Source organism: Carassius auratus, chromosome 46 (assembly GCF_003368295.1).
Source record: "Carassius auratus strain Wakin chromosome 46, ASM336829v1, whole genome shotgun sequence".
Taxonomy (NCBI): Eukaryota; Metazoa; Chordata; class Actinopteri; order Cypriniformes; family Cyprinidae; genus Carassius; species Carassius auratus.
Genome location: NC_039288.1, coordinates 18,739,903 through 18,756,465, shown reverse-complemented (window position 1 = coordinate 18,756,465; position 16,563 = coordinate 18,739,903). Strand labels below are relative to the sequence as shown.

Below are 16,563 nucleotides of genomic sequence, written 5' to 3'. Positions count from 1 at the left end.
ACTTAAAGTTTTTTTTTTATTAATTTTTAAATGTCAAAATACATTACCCATAGACTTACATTGTCTGAGAAAAATTGCCCCCCTACAGTTGCAATGACATTTAGGGGCGGAGTCGGGTTTCGTTTCACTTTTAAACTGGTTAAAAATACTGCTGCTCAGCCCAGGCTGTCTACACGGAGCCGAGAACTAGCGAATTCATTCTTATTTAAGACCTTTTAAAAACGCGATTACACGCAATCCACACGTTAGAACACACCAAGAGCTAAATTCAGATGTTTCTGAACTGTTTAAAGTAATAACATTATATATTCGCGGCAGCCAACTGCTCGCGAGCTGGCAATGTATTTCTCTGAACACTTGAAGTCCACAGAGAATTTACAGCCTTTCGCATTAAAACACTGCAGCGAAACGGCACAAAACAATTAGAATAATATATTATATGGTTTTAAAGTAGTTTTGGCCACTGTCACGCTGGTCTTAGCTGGTTTCTAACTGAATCATCTTGCTGAACGTCACAGATGAGCTCGTGATGTATTTGTCTGAACACTTGAAGTACACATTTACAGCCTTTCACATTAAAACACTGCAGCGAAACGGCACAAAACAATTAGAAGAATATATTACACATATGAAAATGAGTGTTTATATGTGCTTGTGAGATTTCTCTGTCAGGCTTAACGTCGCAGCAATTGCTCAGCGTTGCATAACATGGTAAAGCAGGGAGCTACACTGAGACCAAAAGGGTCGCATGCATCACTGATTATTTTTGTACCTACTTATGTGTTATGCTATGATTTAATATGACCATTTATTAAAACAGAAATGTGTATTTTAAGAATACGTTTTATAACGTGCTCCGAGCATTCAACACATCAAGTTGGCTTCAGCCCCGCGCTGCGGGAAACTGAACTGAACAGCTGATGGCGCGTGTGCACGAGAGAGAGCGGCGCGTATCGCGGACAGGGACAGCAACACTGAACAGAGCTGTCGTTCAGGACGTTCACTTCCTCCTGGACCTGAACGAACAAATTCAAATCGCAGTTTAAATAAACAGAAAAAAGAGCGCAAAGCAAAAGTGCTCAATTCATCAGCGCGGTGTTGTTCAGGGAGCAAGAAGAGACGCGTCTCAAAGTCTTCTTGCTTTTGTACCGACAACAAATACATACAAAATATGTCGAAATACCCGTGTTGGAAAGTGTGTTCGAATAAGTATGTGGTTATGTCTTAAGTGAAAGTAAAGATTTGCACAAAAAAAAATCGGATGTGTATCATCATAATGGATGCGTTTGTCTCTTAAAGGGACCGCGCCTAATTTACTAGCTCTGCTGTCAGAGTCTTTAATGTATGAAAATGAAAGTAAATCACTCACTGCTCTTGACTGAATTACCTTGTAGTACAAGAATTTATCCAAAGTCAATCCAAAAATAAGATAGAATTGTTTTACTAGTGGGTGCAGGCCACTAGTTCATTTATGTAAGTGAGTATGGCAAAATAGTGATCTGTGAAATATTATACCCACTAATTCTTCATACAGTAGGCTACCAGTGAAATTGATTTAAAAAAATAATAATTAAGGACCTGCCCATGTTTTGCTTAAGTGTTTCTTTCTTTAATTGTTAATGGAACCTTTTCACACCACAGACTGAACCAAATTAAGCATTTCTTGCTTGGTAACTGTTCAACAAAGTATTGATAGTTGTGTAAATATTGTCATACTGACAGTCTGAAGTTTTGGTTGATTCCATTACATATCTTTTTATCAAAGTTATCCGAAATTATCAAGATGAATTTGTTCTGAGTTATTGTCATATATTATTACCAGTTTCTAAACTACAGCAAATAAACTGTGATTATGTGAGAAATGTTGAAGGTGTCTGAATACATTTTGGTTTGATTGTGTATTTTATCTTACAGTGAAGACTATGCAGTGCTATTTTACATTAACAAAAACAAACTTAAAAAAATGTAAACATTATGTAAATAGCACAAATAAATAAATAGAATGAACATACAGTACAAATTAAACAATTTTAAACAGTGTGTAACTGCATCATCTATACAAACCATTGTGCTTGGACCCCTTATGATCTCCTTGATTTAAAATGCATTGTTTCAGTAATCTTGTGTGTCGTTGCCCACAACGCAACGGTGGCAGGACTGTGAAATACATACACAAGAAAATAGGCATGACTTATTTCACATCCAGCTAGACAACCCTGTCATAGCTGTTATCATAGCCCAGGCTTTTTATTAAAAAGAGAAAACAGCAAGGGAGCATGGAAAAAGACTGTTGCAGGTGTATTTTTTTTATGGCATTATTATGTGTATTAATTTTGCAGCGGGGCAACTCAATGTTGGGCACACAAGTACTTTGGCTCTTTTGCTCCATGGCCAAGATGGCCAAGCCAACATCAAAGTTAGTTAACTAACTTTTAATTCTAGTTTACTGTTAGTATGTGAATGTGTCTCTGATGGAGAGTTTGGCTGTGATGGTCTGACGCCCCCTGATGGCTGCGACAGGAATTTTTATTTTTTTATCTGTTGATTCTTACGAAGTGTGGCCAGATTTATTTTTAGATTCTTTAATTAATATATATATATATATATATATATATATATATATATATATATATATATATATATATATATATATATATATATATATAATTTATTATTATATATATATATATATATATATATATATATATATATATATATATATATATATATATATATATATATATATTATTATTATTATTTTTTTATTTTTTTTATTTTTTTTATAAATAAAGATATTTGGGAAAAAGAACACCAACCCAAAGCATTTGACATGTTCCATCATGTAGTCCACCTGAATCTTTCTCGGCTGATTTGAGCATGTACATGTTGTTCTGTCTGCGCTCCTGTCCCAGATATCTGGAATAAGACGGGTCCTGTGAAGATGCTGCGCTGGTCTCCGGACTGCAGTGTGGTGATGGTGACGTGGGACTGTGGAGGTCTGTCTCTGTGGAGTGTGTTTGGAGCTCATCTCTTCTGCACACTCGGGGAGGACTTTGCGTGAGTCGCACCAACACACTCGCGTCACTGATTTACTGAGTCAGAAATACGTTTGTCAAACCATCAACATGAAAGTTGAATCTGACAGCGACAGCACTCATGATATCTGTATTTCTTGATGTTTTTCTGATGCAGCTATCGCTCAGACGGCACTAAGAAAGAGCCTCTGAAGATCAGCTCTATGGTGAGTGTGCAAGCATGGGCTTTTATTAATCAGCACTACTTCTTTCTTGAACAGTTTTGATTCTGTGTGTTTATTGTACTGCATCAGTGTTATCCTAGTATCATTGATATACTACTATAGTTAAAAAAAAAGATTTTAAATGGATTTTATATTTATATATTTGGTTTTCATTTGAATGTTTAATAATAATAATGTTTTTTAATGATGTCTGTATTTTTTATTGCGTTTTAGTTTAATTATTTTAATATTGCAACGTTTTTTTTTTTTTTTTTTTGTGGTTAGCGTGTGAACTAGTTGAAATAATAAAATTAAATATTAAAAAAAGTAGTTTATTTCTTTAAGTAATATAATTATTATTATTAATTAATTAATTAATTTATTTATTTTTTAGTTAAGTGGTTTAGATAGTGGTTGACCGATATTTGGCCAAGGCTGAAATATTGGTCTATATTTGCCTTTTTTATTTATCTATTTTTTTTTTTTTTTTTTATTATTATTATTATTATTTTTAAATCTACTTCAAACTTGTTCATGCTGACGTGTCTGAAGCAGGACTTTTATTTTTACTTGTTTTTTTTTATTTATTATTTTTCCTAATTTTTTTTAAACTTTCTAACTACTATAGAAATATATCAATATGTATTTTTAATTTATTTATTGCAAACACTTATGAATGTATTTTTACTACCGTATATTTAAAGTTTGATTATTATACATATATATCGGCCATTGGCCACCCTGCTCTATACGTTATCGGTATCGGTCATCCAAAAAATCTAGACATCAAACACTAAACTATGGTGTGAGCAATGCAAGGATCATGGGATTGGGTTCTCAGGGAATGCATTGAGTGTAATGTAGTCACAGGATGACTGTGAGAGCATGTGAATGTGTTTTAGAGCTGGGGTGTGGAGGGATATCATCTGTGGGTGATCAGCAGCACTGTTCCCGACGGAGCGGAAGGAGATGACAAACTCCAGCAGGCCGGGATTCTGCAGTTTCAGTTCATTAAGAGCGCGCTGACGGTCAACCCGTGCACGGTGAGAGAAACACACACGCTTCACATTCTTAACAGGGATACTTTAATGCAAAAAAATGCATCTCCTCTGTGTTTTTGCTGTTAATGCACGTGCAACATGATCAGTTGTGTGCAAGCGATCAAGAAGAGTCCGAGTTGTCTGACAGTGAGGTTTTCCATGTGATCAGAGTAATCAGGAGCAGGTGTTGCTCCAAGGGGAGGATCGTCTGTATCTGACCTGTGGAGACCCGACCCAGGCTCACAGTGTGTCTGAGAAGAGCTCGTCTCGGGACAGTGGCAGTCCTGTGCCCCGGCCGTCAGCGTCCGCCCCTCTCTCTCAGGGTCTCAGCACTTTACTGGGCCACAAGCACTGGCAGGTGGTTCAGGTACAGGATCACACGCTCCCAGCTCAAACACATTCACTGAATACATGGGAAACAAAGTGAGTCTGACTTGTGATTTCCTCTCTCTGCAGATTCACAGCACATATCTAGAGACAAACTGGCCCATCAGAGTAAGAACCGTCGTTTAACTTTTAAAAGAGAATTGTTCAGCCTAAAAAAAATACAATTTGTTGAAAATGTGCTCACCCTCAGGCCATCGATGAGATGAGTGTTTCTTCATTAGGTTTTAGAAATGTAGCATTGCATTAGTGTCTCATCAGTGAATGGGTGCCGTCAGAATAAGAGTCCAAACAGCTGATAAAAACATCACAATAATCCACAGCACTCCAGTCCATCAGTTAATGTCTGGAGAAACCAAAAGCTGAAACAGATCCATCAAGACATTTTTAACTTTATGAGTAATAACTAACACAATCCATCTCCTGTTGTTTCTACATCAAAATCCAGCCACATATTTGTTCAGAACTGTTTAAACAGTGCTTTATCTGTGCAGATTTCTCTCCTGATTCAGACCAGAACACTTTTTCACTGGAGGAAGCATTATTATAGATTATGGAGTCATAATTTAGTTAAAAACAACTTTGTTAACTGATAGACTGGAGTGGTGTAGATTACTTGTGGATTATTGTGATGTTATTTGTTATCAGCTGTTTAACTCTCATTCTGACGGCACCCATTCACTTGATGAAGTCTACTCTACATATGTTAGTTTCTAGCCTTGTTTTGTAGTTTTGGACTCACACACACACTCCTGCTGCTGTAACTCTAAGACTTAATTATGTAAATGACCTCTGTTTTGATTGGATAGTGCTTATGTACTGGTGTTGTGACTCTGTGATATGTGAATATGGGAGTTTATCCTGATGCGAGCGGTTGATCTTTGTGTGTGTGTGTAGTTCGCAGCTATAGACTGGTCTGGTCAGTGTGTGGCTGTAGCTGGACGCCGTGGGATTGCACATTACTCATTATACACCAGGAAATGGAAACTGTTCGGTAACGTCACACAGGTAAGTCTTTTCATGTGAAAGGAAAATAAATCCTGAAAGAGCATGTGGTGAAAGCTTTCTAACATTATGTGTGTGTGTGTGTGTGTGTGTGTGTGTGTGTGTGTGTGTGTGTGTGTGTGTGTGTGTTCAGGAGCAGAATATGTCTGTGACGGGAGGTCTCGCGTGGTGGAACGACTTTGTTGTTGTTGCCTGTTATAATTTCATTGACCGACAGGAAGAGGCAAGAGCACTTCAGTGAATATTCCTGTCTTTTATTCAGTGATGACTGAACTGTTCATTGATGAATTGATGTGTGTTTGTAGCTGAGGTTATACGTGCGCTCGTCTAACCTGGATAACGCGTTTGCCAGCGTCACTAAACTTCACGCCAGCACGCTGCTGCTGAACGTGTTTCGTGACGTGGTGATCGTGTTCAGAGCTGACTGCTCCATCTGTCTTTACAGCATCCAGAGACGACACGACAGGTGACACACATCACACACATGGAGGAGCAAAAGCTGAATCCTCAATCAGTGTTTCAATCTAAAAACACAACAGTTAGTATTAAACCATGTGATAACATTCACAAAACTAGTGCTACATTTAAATGGTTAAATTTAATTTATTGTTGCATGTGTGTAAAAAGCAAAAAGCTAATAATCTGAAACAAAATGTGTATTTTTATTATTATTACTATATTTACAAATATTTTGATTAAATACTTATTTCTTTGCTTTTTACACGCAACAAAATATACAGATGTACAATTTAGCATGTCCAAATGTCTGTCTATGTATGCTATTTATTTATTTATTTATATTGTTTACTAATAAAAATGACTTTATTTATATGCATGTTATTTTTTTATTTCATTTGCAAAAATGAATACAAATTAGCATTCTACAAATTATTCTATGTAGCTGTTATTTTTTTATTTATTGTTAATTTTTATTGATTTGTTTTTTATTTTGTCAAATTTTCAAACAAATTAGCATTTTCAGATATCTCTATTTATAAGTGTTTATTTATTTTAAATTATTTTTCAGTTTTATAAAAAAAATAAAAAAAAATAATACAAATTAGCATTTCCAAATTCCACTATGTAGGTGTTTTTCTTTTGGGGGGTGTGGGATTTTTTTATTCATTTATCATAATTTAAATTTATTTTTTATTGTTATTAAAAGAAATTACATTTGCAAATGTCTCATTGTGTATGTTCTTCTTTTTTTTTTTACATTTATTTATTTTGTTACTATTTTTTTTATATTAAATATTACCATTACTATCTTTTCTGAATGAAATAATGCAACAATGTTTTTCCAAACTTTGATTTTCACAAACGGCTGTTTCGTAATAATGGAAGATACGAGTCAGTAGAAAGAGTAAAGTGTATCTGATGAATAATTGTATTTGTGTCTCTTATTTCGAATGTGATGCTTCATAGATATGACCCAGATGTTTGGATGGATGAGTGTTTCTTATATTTCTTGATTGTTGTGTGTTCAGTCCGAGTCCGTCGGTCAGTGTGGAGCTGCTGCAGGAGGTGTCCATGTCCCGCTATATTCCTCACCCGGGTCTGGTGGTGTCTGTGACCCTCACATCAGTCCGGACAGAGACCGGCATCACACTCAAAGCCCCGCAGCAGGTGACCACACACACACACACACACGTTTGTATTTGTGAAAAGTGGGTTCATCCCATAGGCGTAATGGTTTTTATACTGTACAAACTGTATATTCTATGTCCCTTCACCAACCCTACACCTAACCCTAACCCTCACAGGAAACTTTGTGCATTTTTACTTTCTCAAAAAACTCATTCTGTATGATTTATAAGTGTTTTGAAAAATCTGGACATGGGTTATGTCCTCATTAGTCACCCTCTCCTTGTAATACCTGTGTCATACCCATGTCATAATACAGTTGTGTCCTGATATGACACAAAAACATGCCCACACATACAAGTATGTATTCATACTCATGAGGTGTCTGTGTGTGTCAGGCCTGTTCGGCGGAGAGTATCCTGTTGAATTTGGCCGGTCAGCTGATCATGCTGCAGAGAGACCGATCCGGTCCACAGGTACGAGAGAAGGACACACCGGCCAATCAGACGAAGCTGGTGAGTTCGATGCCCCGCCCCTCATCCTGCTCTCATCCTCTCTCATTTGCTCCATTGAGGAATGTTTTTTTTTTTTTACAATAACCTATTATTTCAACTTATTAAAAAAATTATCACATTTAACAACAACTGTTGAAAAACTACATTACCCATGATTCCGCAGAGAAATCTCCACCAATATATATATACATATATTTTTATACAACTTATGCAAAAAAAAAGTTAATATAATTTCAATTATATTTGTTTAAAAAATATATTTAAATTGTATTATTATGTAAATGTGTATTTTACATTAAGTGTAAAATGTATTATTTCGAAATGCATAACCAACATCCTTAAATCAGTAGTTTTATTCTATATTTTATATTTTTATCTCATTAATTTGTGATTCATTTCCATTTTGGGTTGAACTATCCTTTTCCTTTAAATCCAGGTTTGTAATGTTCTGATTCACCTCGCTGCTGATGTTTTTTACCTAGCAACTATCCAGACCACCCTAGCAACCCCGTATCATCATCACTGTTGCACTCTGTGAATGTCATTCTCTGCTGGTGAAGAGATATTTGACTCTTGTTTTCTTTCTTCCTCCGGCAGCTTCCCTTCTGTCCTCCGGTGGTTCTGGCTCAGTGCGTGGAGAACGTCTGGACCACGTGCCGCAGCAACCGCAAGAAACGCCACCTGATGGAGGCTCTGTGGCTGTCGTGCGGCGAGGCGGGAATGAAGGTGTGGCTTCCTCTGTTCCCCAGAGACCACCGCAAGCCGCACTCGTTCCTGTCGCGCCGGATCATGCTGCCCTTCCTCATCAACATCTACCCGCTCACCGTGCTGTTCGAGGACGCGCTGATCCTGGGCGCCTCCAACGAGACGGTGCTGTTCGACGGGACCGGCTCGTCCTCGCTCGAGGCGCTCTTCCCCTTCTGCACGGTGGAGCGGACGTCCCAGATCTACCTCCATCACATCCTGAGACAGCTGCTGGTGTGTAACCTGGGCGAGCAGGCGCTGATGCTGGCGCAGTCCTGTGCCTCGCTGCCGTACTTCCCTCACGTCCTGGAGCTGATGGTGCACGTGGTGCTGGAGGAGGAGGCCACGTCCCGAGAGCCCATCCCTGACCCGCTGCTGCCCACCGTCGCCAAGTTCGTGACAGAGTTCCCGCTCTTCCTGCAGACCATCGTTCACTGCGCACGCAAGACCGAGTACGCGCTGTGGAACTACCTGTTCGCCGCCGTGGGGAACCCCAAAGACCTGTTCGAGGAGTGTCTGATGGCACAGGATCTGGACACGGCCGCGTCCTACCTGATCATCCTGCAGGTGAGGCCAGAACCTCCTGATTACAAACAGCACACTTCATTTATATACACTACAAAACACTGGTTTTCACTCGTGCTGAATGAAGTTATTCTCTTTTCTATTTTCAGTGCTTTAACCCACTTTAAGTGGTGTAACAAAACAATTAATGTTTGCTTATTATTACGTAAAATCCTATGATTTTCTATGAATTTTTCAGAACAGATATCAGTCTCTCAAAAATGAAATGCTTAAATTGTCTTGTATCTTATTAAATGTGTATATATATATATATATATATATATATATATATATATATATTATTCCTTTTGCGTGTTCTCCTCTCAGAACATGGAGGTCCCTGCAGTCAGCCGTCAACACGCCACTCTGCTCTTCAACACGGCTCTGGAACAGGGCAAATGGGATCTGTGTCGTCACATGATCCGCTTCCTCAAGGCCATTGGTTCAGGAGAGAGCGAGACTCCGCCCAGCACACCCACCACACAGGTGAGATGATGATGATGCTGCTGATGATGATGGTGCGTGTGGAAGCTCCTGTGGTGACAGCAGGGGTGTGTGCTTGTGTTTGCAGGAGCCCTCCACGGGCGGCTTCGAGTTCTTCCGGAACCGCAGCATCAGTTTGTCTCAGTCGGCCGACAGCATCTCCGGAGGGAAGTTCCACCTGCAGAAGACCCTGAGCATGCCGTTCGGCCCGTCCTCCAAAGGGTACAACACAGCATCACCAGACGGGAACACTCACTCTCACTCTCACACTCTCTCTCACTCCCTCCTTCTCTCTCTCACACTCACTCTCTCACTCACTCTCACACTCTCGCTCGCTCTCACTCCCTCCTTCTCTCACACTCTTGCTCACTCTCTCGCTCTCCCTCTCACACACTCTCACTCCCTCACACTCACTCTCACACTCTCTCACTCTCACGTTCACACTCTCTCACTTTCTCACTCTCACACACTCACGTTCACACTCTCTCACTCTCACACTTTCTCACTCCCTCACACTCACTCTCACACTCTCTCACTCTCACGTTCACACTCTCTCTCACACTCTCACTCTCACACACTCTCACTCTCACACACTCTCATGTTCACACTCACACTCTCACGTTCACACTCTCTCTCACTTTCTCACTCTCACACACTCACATTCACACTCTCTCACTCACACTCTCACTCTCACACTTTCTCACTCCCTCACACTCACTCTCACACTCTCTCACTCTCACGTTCACACTCTCTCTCACACTCTCACTCTCACACACTCACACGTTCACACTCACACACTCTCACGTTCACACTCTCTCACTCACACTCACTCTCACACTTTCTCACTCCCTCACACTCTCTCTCACACACTCACACGTTCACACTCACACACTCACTCACACACTCTCACGTTCATACTCTCTCTCACTCTCTCACACTCTCACACTTTCTCACTCTCGCTCACACTCCCTCCTCCCTCACTCACATTCTCTCACTCAAACTCACTCGCACTCTCTTTCACTCTTTCACTCTCTCTTTCTCTCTTTTTGTCTGAATCGCCCTAATCACTAGTGTCTTGTTGTTTGACAAAGTATCAGAGTGACAGTGTGGTGGGCTTATATCCTGTGTGTGTGTGTGTGTGTGGTCAGCTGGTGTAAGGACACTGACTCAGCGGAGAATCTCTACATTGATATGATGCTGTGGCGTCACGCGCGGCACCTGCTGGAGCAGGTCAGACTGCGGGATCTGGGCTGTTTCTCCGCCCAGCTGGGCTTCGAGCTGATTGGCTGGCTGTGTCGGGAGCGCATGCGGGTGGCTCGGCTCGACGACTTCGTTACTGCCCTCAAATGCCTGCATAAAGACTTTCTGTGGCCATTTCCTGTAATCCCAGCATGCTCCATTAACTCGCCGCTAAAGAATGGACGTTGTCGTCCAGGTATGTGAATAGTTTTTCTGATCAGTGTCACAGGAAACTGGTTTTAAACTGCAAATTTTTCTGTATTGAGCTATGATTCTTTATATTATTTACTTTTATTTTCTCTCTAGAGTTTAATAGAAACTAAATAAAAATAAGAAATAATATTGAAATAAAAAAAAATATAATTTTTATTGTTTTATTATTTTCTCTCTAAATTTTGTACATATAATTTAGTCCAAAATAAAACATCAGATTAAAGTTTTTAAATAATTGTTTATTTATATATAGAGAGAGAGATTGTTTTTTAAAAGTAAATTAAGATTACTTTTATTTTTCAAATTAAGTTTCTCTACATTTAAAATAAATGTAGAAGTACAAATATATAGTTTTTTTATTACAGTAAGATCAAACATAAGGTTCGTCCTGTATTTAAACAGGCTGTGTTTGTATCCGCTGCACCTTTAAGATGTAATGAGCTGCTATGACTGACGGGTCACATGATCATCTCTCATCACAGTGTTGAGTTCTCGTTTGCTGAAGTCTCAGTCTGAGGACAGTTTGCTGAACAGTGACATGGACACCACGCCCCCCCAGGTCACCACAGCCAATCACAGATGGCTGGACGGCTTGGGGGCGGTGTCAAAGGAACTGGACTCCGCCTCCTCTCTCGGAGCACCAAGGACGCAGGACGCATTTCTCTCTCCTCTCATCAACAAAGGTGAGGGAATAAGATCAGTCTCTCTCTCTCTTTCTGTCTCTCTCCATCTCTCTCTCCATCTCTCTCTCCATCTCTCTCTCTCTGTCTCTCTCTCTGTCTCTGATGTGGTTGTTCTCCATTTATCAGGAGAGGAGTGCAGCATCGGTTCAGCCACGGACCTCACTGAGACCAGCTCCATGCTGGATGGTGATTGGACAATGGTGGATGAGAATGTCTCCACCCTCAGTCTCAGCCAATCAGAGCTGGAGCACATCTCCATGGAGCTGGCCAATAAAGGGCCTCACAAGAGTCAGGTGCAGCTGCGGTGAGTCCGTCTCTGGTGGTCTTTCCCTGCTCAGAGTTCAGAGCTTCACCTGCTGCTCTGCTTGTGTCAGGTATCTGCTGCACGTCTTCATGGAGGCCGGCTGTCTGGACTGGTGCGTGGTCATCGGGCTGATCTTACGAGACGCCGGCGTCATTAAGCAGGTCGTGGGCTTTTTGGACAGTCCAGAAGTCCCGGCAGAAACGGTCCAGAGCATCCGAGCCGGGCTGATAGCGGTCGACCTGTGGGCCTCGTCTGATTGGTCAGTATCACCATATTGTAATGATTCATGTATTTGTAAAATGTGTTATACAATGAGGGCTAATCATATAAATATAATGGGAAAACATTATATAACTTAGAGAATAAAAGAAAAAAAAACTCCTTTAAAAAGATATCATTTTCATTTTATTTTAATTTATACAAACCCGACAACAAAGTTGAATGAGTCGGATCAGTCTATCTGTATCTTTTTTTTTAATCTAAAAAAAATATATATATATATATATATAATTTTTTTTCAATGTAGACTCTATCATTGTAAAGTTTCTATCTGTAAGAGTTTATAATGTTTATTTTAACATTTATTTGATCAAAAATACTGTGAATATATTGTGAAATATTACTAAATTTAAAAAAATAAAAGATATACTACAGATTTACTTGAAAAATAGAAAGTATGAAAGTGTATAAGAAAAGCATTTATTCTAATTGAATTTTTTTATATATATATAAAACAAAATTTATACACATTACAAATATTTTTTTAAATTATTTTTTAAATGTAATATTTAAAATAAAAAGAAATCATTTAACATTTTAATTTGATTTTAATATTTTAAAAAAAATTGATTTGTTGTTTATGTGAAGAAGGTTTCTAAGAACATAAAATCAATTATAATTTGCACATAAAATGACACATTGTCTGTTGCTTTGTCTGAATGTTAGTAAAACGGAAGCACATGTGTAATGTTTAGTTGTTCCTGATGGCAGTCCAGAGATGACTCTTCTCTCTTCCTGTGTTTGTGGTCAGTCCGGGCTACAAGCCGTTCCTGAGCCTGATTGGTCCTCAGCTGCTGAAGCTGATGGAGGTTCCTGTGGAGCAGGTTCAGCCCGAAGCCTTCCAGCCGGCCGGAGCGTCCAAACTGAGCGATCCGCCTCTGCTGCTGCTGCCTCGAGCCGAGGACCGCGGGGCCGTGACGTCTGCTCACCCGCTGCCTCTGGACGGCCCCCCGGGACCCCCGCTGGACGACCAGGAGCACGAGGAGCAGGAGGACGAGCCGCTGGACGAGGGAACGTACGACTGCACCCTCTCCTGACGCCCCTGTGTATGTGTGTGTGTGTGTGTGTGTGTGTGTGTGTGTGTGTTACTCCAGCTCGTCCAGACTGCAGTGTGGTGTGTGTTCCTGTGGTCAAAAGCATCATGTTCTGCTCTTTACACTCTCACACCGCAAAGCAGCAGTTTCTCACTTGTTTTGTGTTTTCCGGTACAAACAACTAAACTTTCTGAAATCAAAACCACTTGATTTGAACTCTCGCTTTCTGATAAACAAAATAATAAAGATGGAGTGAGTTTAGGCTTAAAGCAGGAAAATAAATCAGTAAGTCTTTTTTGCTAATTTTCTTTCTTAAAACAAGAGCAAATATCTGTCAGTAGGGTACAAAAAAGATCATATGCTAGGACACACACACATATATTTATATATATTGGATTTAATCAAAAACTCACTTCATTTTGATCATTATTTTTCTAACAGGTCACACAATCAATCACATGCAGTATTTATTTTTCTAAATCTTTTTACAAACAAGATGATAATTCATTTTCTTTTTTCATTTGTCTTAAATATGCCATTTTTAATCGCTCTGTTTTTCATTATATCTATATTAGTTTTTTGTTCTCCTGTTTTAAGCACAAACTCCATTCATTTGGATAATTTTGACTGAATATCATAAGGGCATCAAAACAGGCTGTTAACAAAGCAAACAAACACATTATGTCAACATTATTTTACAGCCAAGTAAAAAAAAAAAAAACTTTTTCATAACTGTGCGTTTTTTTTTGTTTTTTTTTACTTTTGTTCCTTCTAAATATTTTATAAACAAAAATTTTTTTTTTTTTAAAGCCTAAACCTACTTATTTTTTTTTTTTTTATCAGAAAACAAGACTTAAAATCTCATCCAAATGAGCAAAATACAGTCATTTCGTTCCTGATTTAAGAATATTGTGACATTTGTACTGGAAAACAGAAAAACAGAAGACAGAACGCCCAGAAAGTGTTTTTATCGCGTGCAGATGAGCATCAGACGTGGCTCAGATCATGATTTCGGGAAGCACACTCTGACTCTACTGTTCATGTCTGATGATGATGATGATGGCTTCATGTTTTAATGTTTATTGTGGATGAGGCAGGCTTGTGTCAGCTCTTCTCCAGTCTGATCTGATCATGTTTGAAACTGACAGCTTTTTTCTGTTTTTACCCTGCGACTCTCGCGAGGAGGAGGAGGAGGATATTGAGCTCTTCAAGCGTTTGACACGGTATTATCTTCCAGCCATGATGATGTCTAGTTCTGATTATTAATCTCTGATCTCGTCTGACGGCTTCATTGAGAAGGTTTTCTGTATTTATTTGAGCGGCGGGACAAAGAGACGGACGCGGGGTTGAGTTTCTCTCATACTGTGTGTGTTTTATCAAATCCTCAGTATTAAAGTGTTCAGTGTGTGTCTTGTTAGCGCTGCCTTCACAACAGACCAATGCCTTTCTATTCTTCTTCTTCTTCTATTTCCTGTAACTCTTATGCGTTATTGACAGTCGTCTCGGAGTATTTAGCAGCTTTAATGAGATGCTTCTTTATTTTAATGTTTTATTTTCCCCCGAATGGCTCAAGCGAGCAGCTTAGACCGGTCTGATCTGGTTTAAACTGGTTCAGCTGACAAGTGCCCAAAGCCTATAAAACCAGCGCAGTCCGGCCCAGTTTCAGCGGTTTCTTCTCGTCTTGTCGCAGTATTTCTGATGATCATGTTGTTCACAAACCAAAGAGCTCCCGTGTGTGAGATTGACAGACGTGTTCATGGTACAGATTACCCACAATCCCCTCTGATGTCACAGGACTGATGTGACTCTTGAGCTTCTTCATCTGGACGTTTAACGTTTCTTCTCAATGCAGTGTAAAGAGTTTCCTGTACACAACTTTTCTACAGTTTTCTACATTTCCTGTACAGAAAGAACAATAAATTATTTTTTAAACCTCGTGTGATCATTTTTTTCTTTTATATATATTTAAAGTGTCTGAAAATACGCTAAGTTGTGATGTATTTTTTATATTTTTCATAATTTATAACATTTATAGACAAACAGGATTTTTATTTCAGATAAATGCAGTTCTTCTGAACTTTGTTCATCTGTGAATCCTGAGAAATCAAATCTATCACAGTTTCCACACAAATATTGAGCAGCACAGCTGTGTTCAACATTAATAATAATCAGAAATGTTTCTTGGGCAGTAAATCATCATATTATTCAGATTTCTGAATGATGCTGAAAATACAGCTTTGATCACAGAAATAAATTACAATTTAACAGAGATTCACTCAGAAAACTGCTGCTTTAAATAGTAATATTTATATAAATATTTTATATATATATTTTTTTATATTTTATATTTCTATTTCAAAAAATTTTTCAATTTCCTAAATCTGAACAAGAAAATAATGAAAAGATAACAGGAGACACACAGTGATTTCTTATAGAAAACTGATTCATAGCAGAAATACAATTCAATGCAGCAAATGATAAAAACATAAATCAGAAACGATTCGATTCGATCAATAACAGACATTAACGCATGATTCATCAAGACTACAGCACCTCTGTGACAAGAAATGAGTTTCGTACAGCTCCAGTCCAAAAACTTAATATGGCCAGTGCGAGAAATTAAGACAAACATCATTTTTATAAATCATTTAGCTTCATGTGATTACAGTTATTATTCTGACTGTATTATACAGACATGTGCAGGTTTTCTGTCACTGCTTTCATTTGCTCAAACGTGCAAATCTAGCACTAGTTATTTTAGTAACTCCCGTGACAAACTCATGATTATTACGAGAACAGACTGAAAATACAGAACATCCGCTCAGTCTCCAGAACGAATGTCCACTTTCATCCCAAACAAAACACACACCAAGGTTAATAAGAGCACACAATCATCTGAAATATGAGACAAAGACATGTATCAGTGTATGTCTGTTTTAAACAAGATCAAGTCGATTAAAATAAAACACCAAGAACGATGAAAACAGTTGGAGATTGTGCTCGGTGCACACGATCTCAGTCGAGCGAACAGTCATCAATACTGAGAAACCCTCTCAAAACCATTATATTCATGACAATTAAACACCATATTCATAATTTATGTTCCTCATAATGGTAGTGTACTACCATCTCATTTTAAAAACAGGATTAGATTAACAAGAATCAGAAATATCAAGTAATATTAATTTGAACTACACAAAGAAAAACGTTTTTATTTTTAGAAATATTAAATATGTATTTAGTTCATTTTTGCA

General features: G+C 38.6%; 1 protein-coding gene across 1 annotated transcript in view; it reads left to right on the top strand.

Annotated features, from left to right (window-relative positions):
• LOC113064476 (RAB6A-GEF complex partner protein 1-like) overlaps window positions 1-15,242 on the top strand; it is a 33,425-nt gene extending 18,183 nt beyond the window's left edge. Inside the window, exons 9-26 of the mRNA XM_026235349.1 lie at window positions 2,913-3,057; window positions 3,193-3,241; window positions 4,141-4,281; window positions 4,448-4,645; window positions 4,735-4,773; window positions 5,560-5,670; window positions 5,801-5,890; window positions 5,973-6,133; window positions 7,155-7,293; window positions 7,650-7,766; window positions 8,364-9,077; window positions 9,402-9,560; window positions 9,646-9,779; window positions 10,706-10,992; window positions 11,492-11,692; window positions 11,819-11,996; window positions 12,067-12,255; window positions 13,027-15,242. Coding sequence (XP_026091134.1) covers window positions 2,913-3,057; window positions 3,193-3,241; window positions 4,141-4,281; window positions 4,448-4,645; window positions 4,735-4,773; window positions 5,560-5,670; window positions 5,801-5,890; window positions 5,973-6,133; window positions 7,155-7,293; window positions 7,650-7,766; window positions 8,364-9,077; window positions 9,402-9,560; window positions 9,646-9,779; window positions 10,706-10,992; window positions 11,492-11,692; window positions 11,819-11,996; window positions 12,067-12,255; window positions 13,027-13,312 — 3,338 coding nt within the window. The 3' untranslated portion in view covers window positions 13,313-15,242. The remainder of the gene's footprint in view (window positions 1-2,912; window positions 3,058-3,192; window positions 3,242-4,140; window positions 4,282-4,447; window positions 4,646-4,734; window positions 4,774-5,559; window positions 5,671-5,800; window positions 5,891-5,972; window positions 6,134-7,154; window positions 7,294-7,649; window positions 7,767-8,363; window positions 9,078-9,401; window positions 9,561-9,645; window positions 9,780-10,705; window positions 10,993-11,491; window positions 11,693-11,818; window positions 11,997-12,066; window positions 12,256-13,026) is intronic.
• The last annotated feature ends 1,321 nt before the right edge of the window (window positions 15,243-16,563 follow it).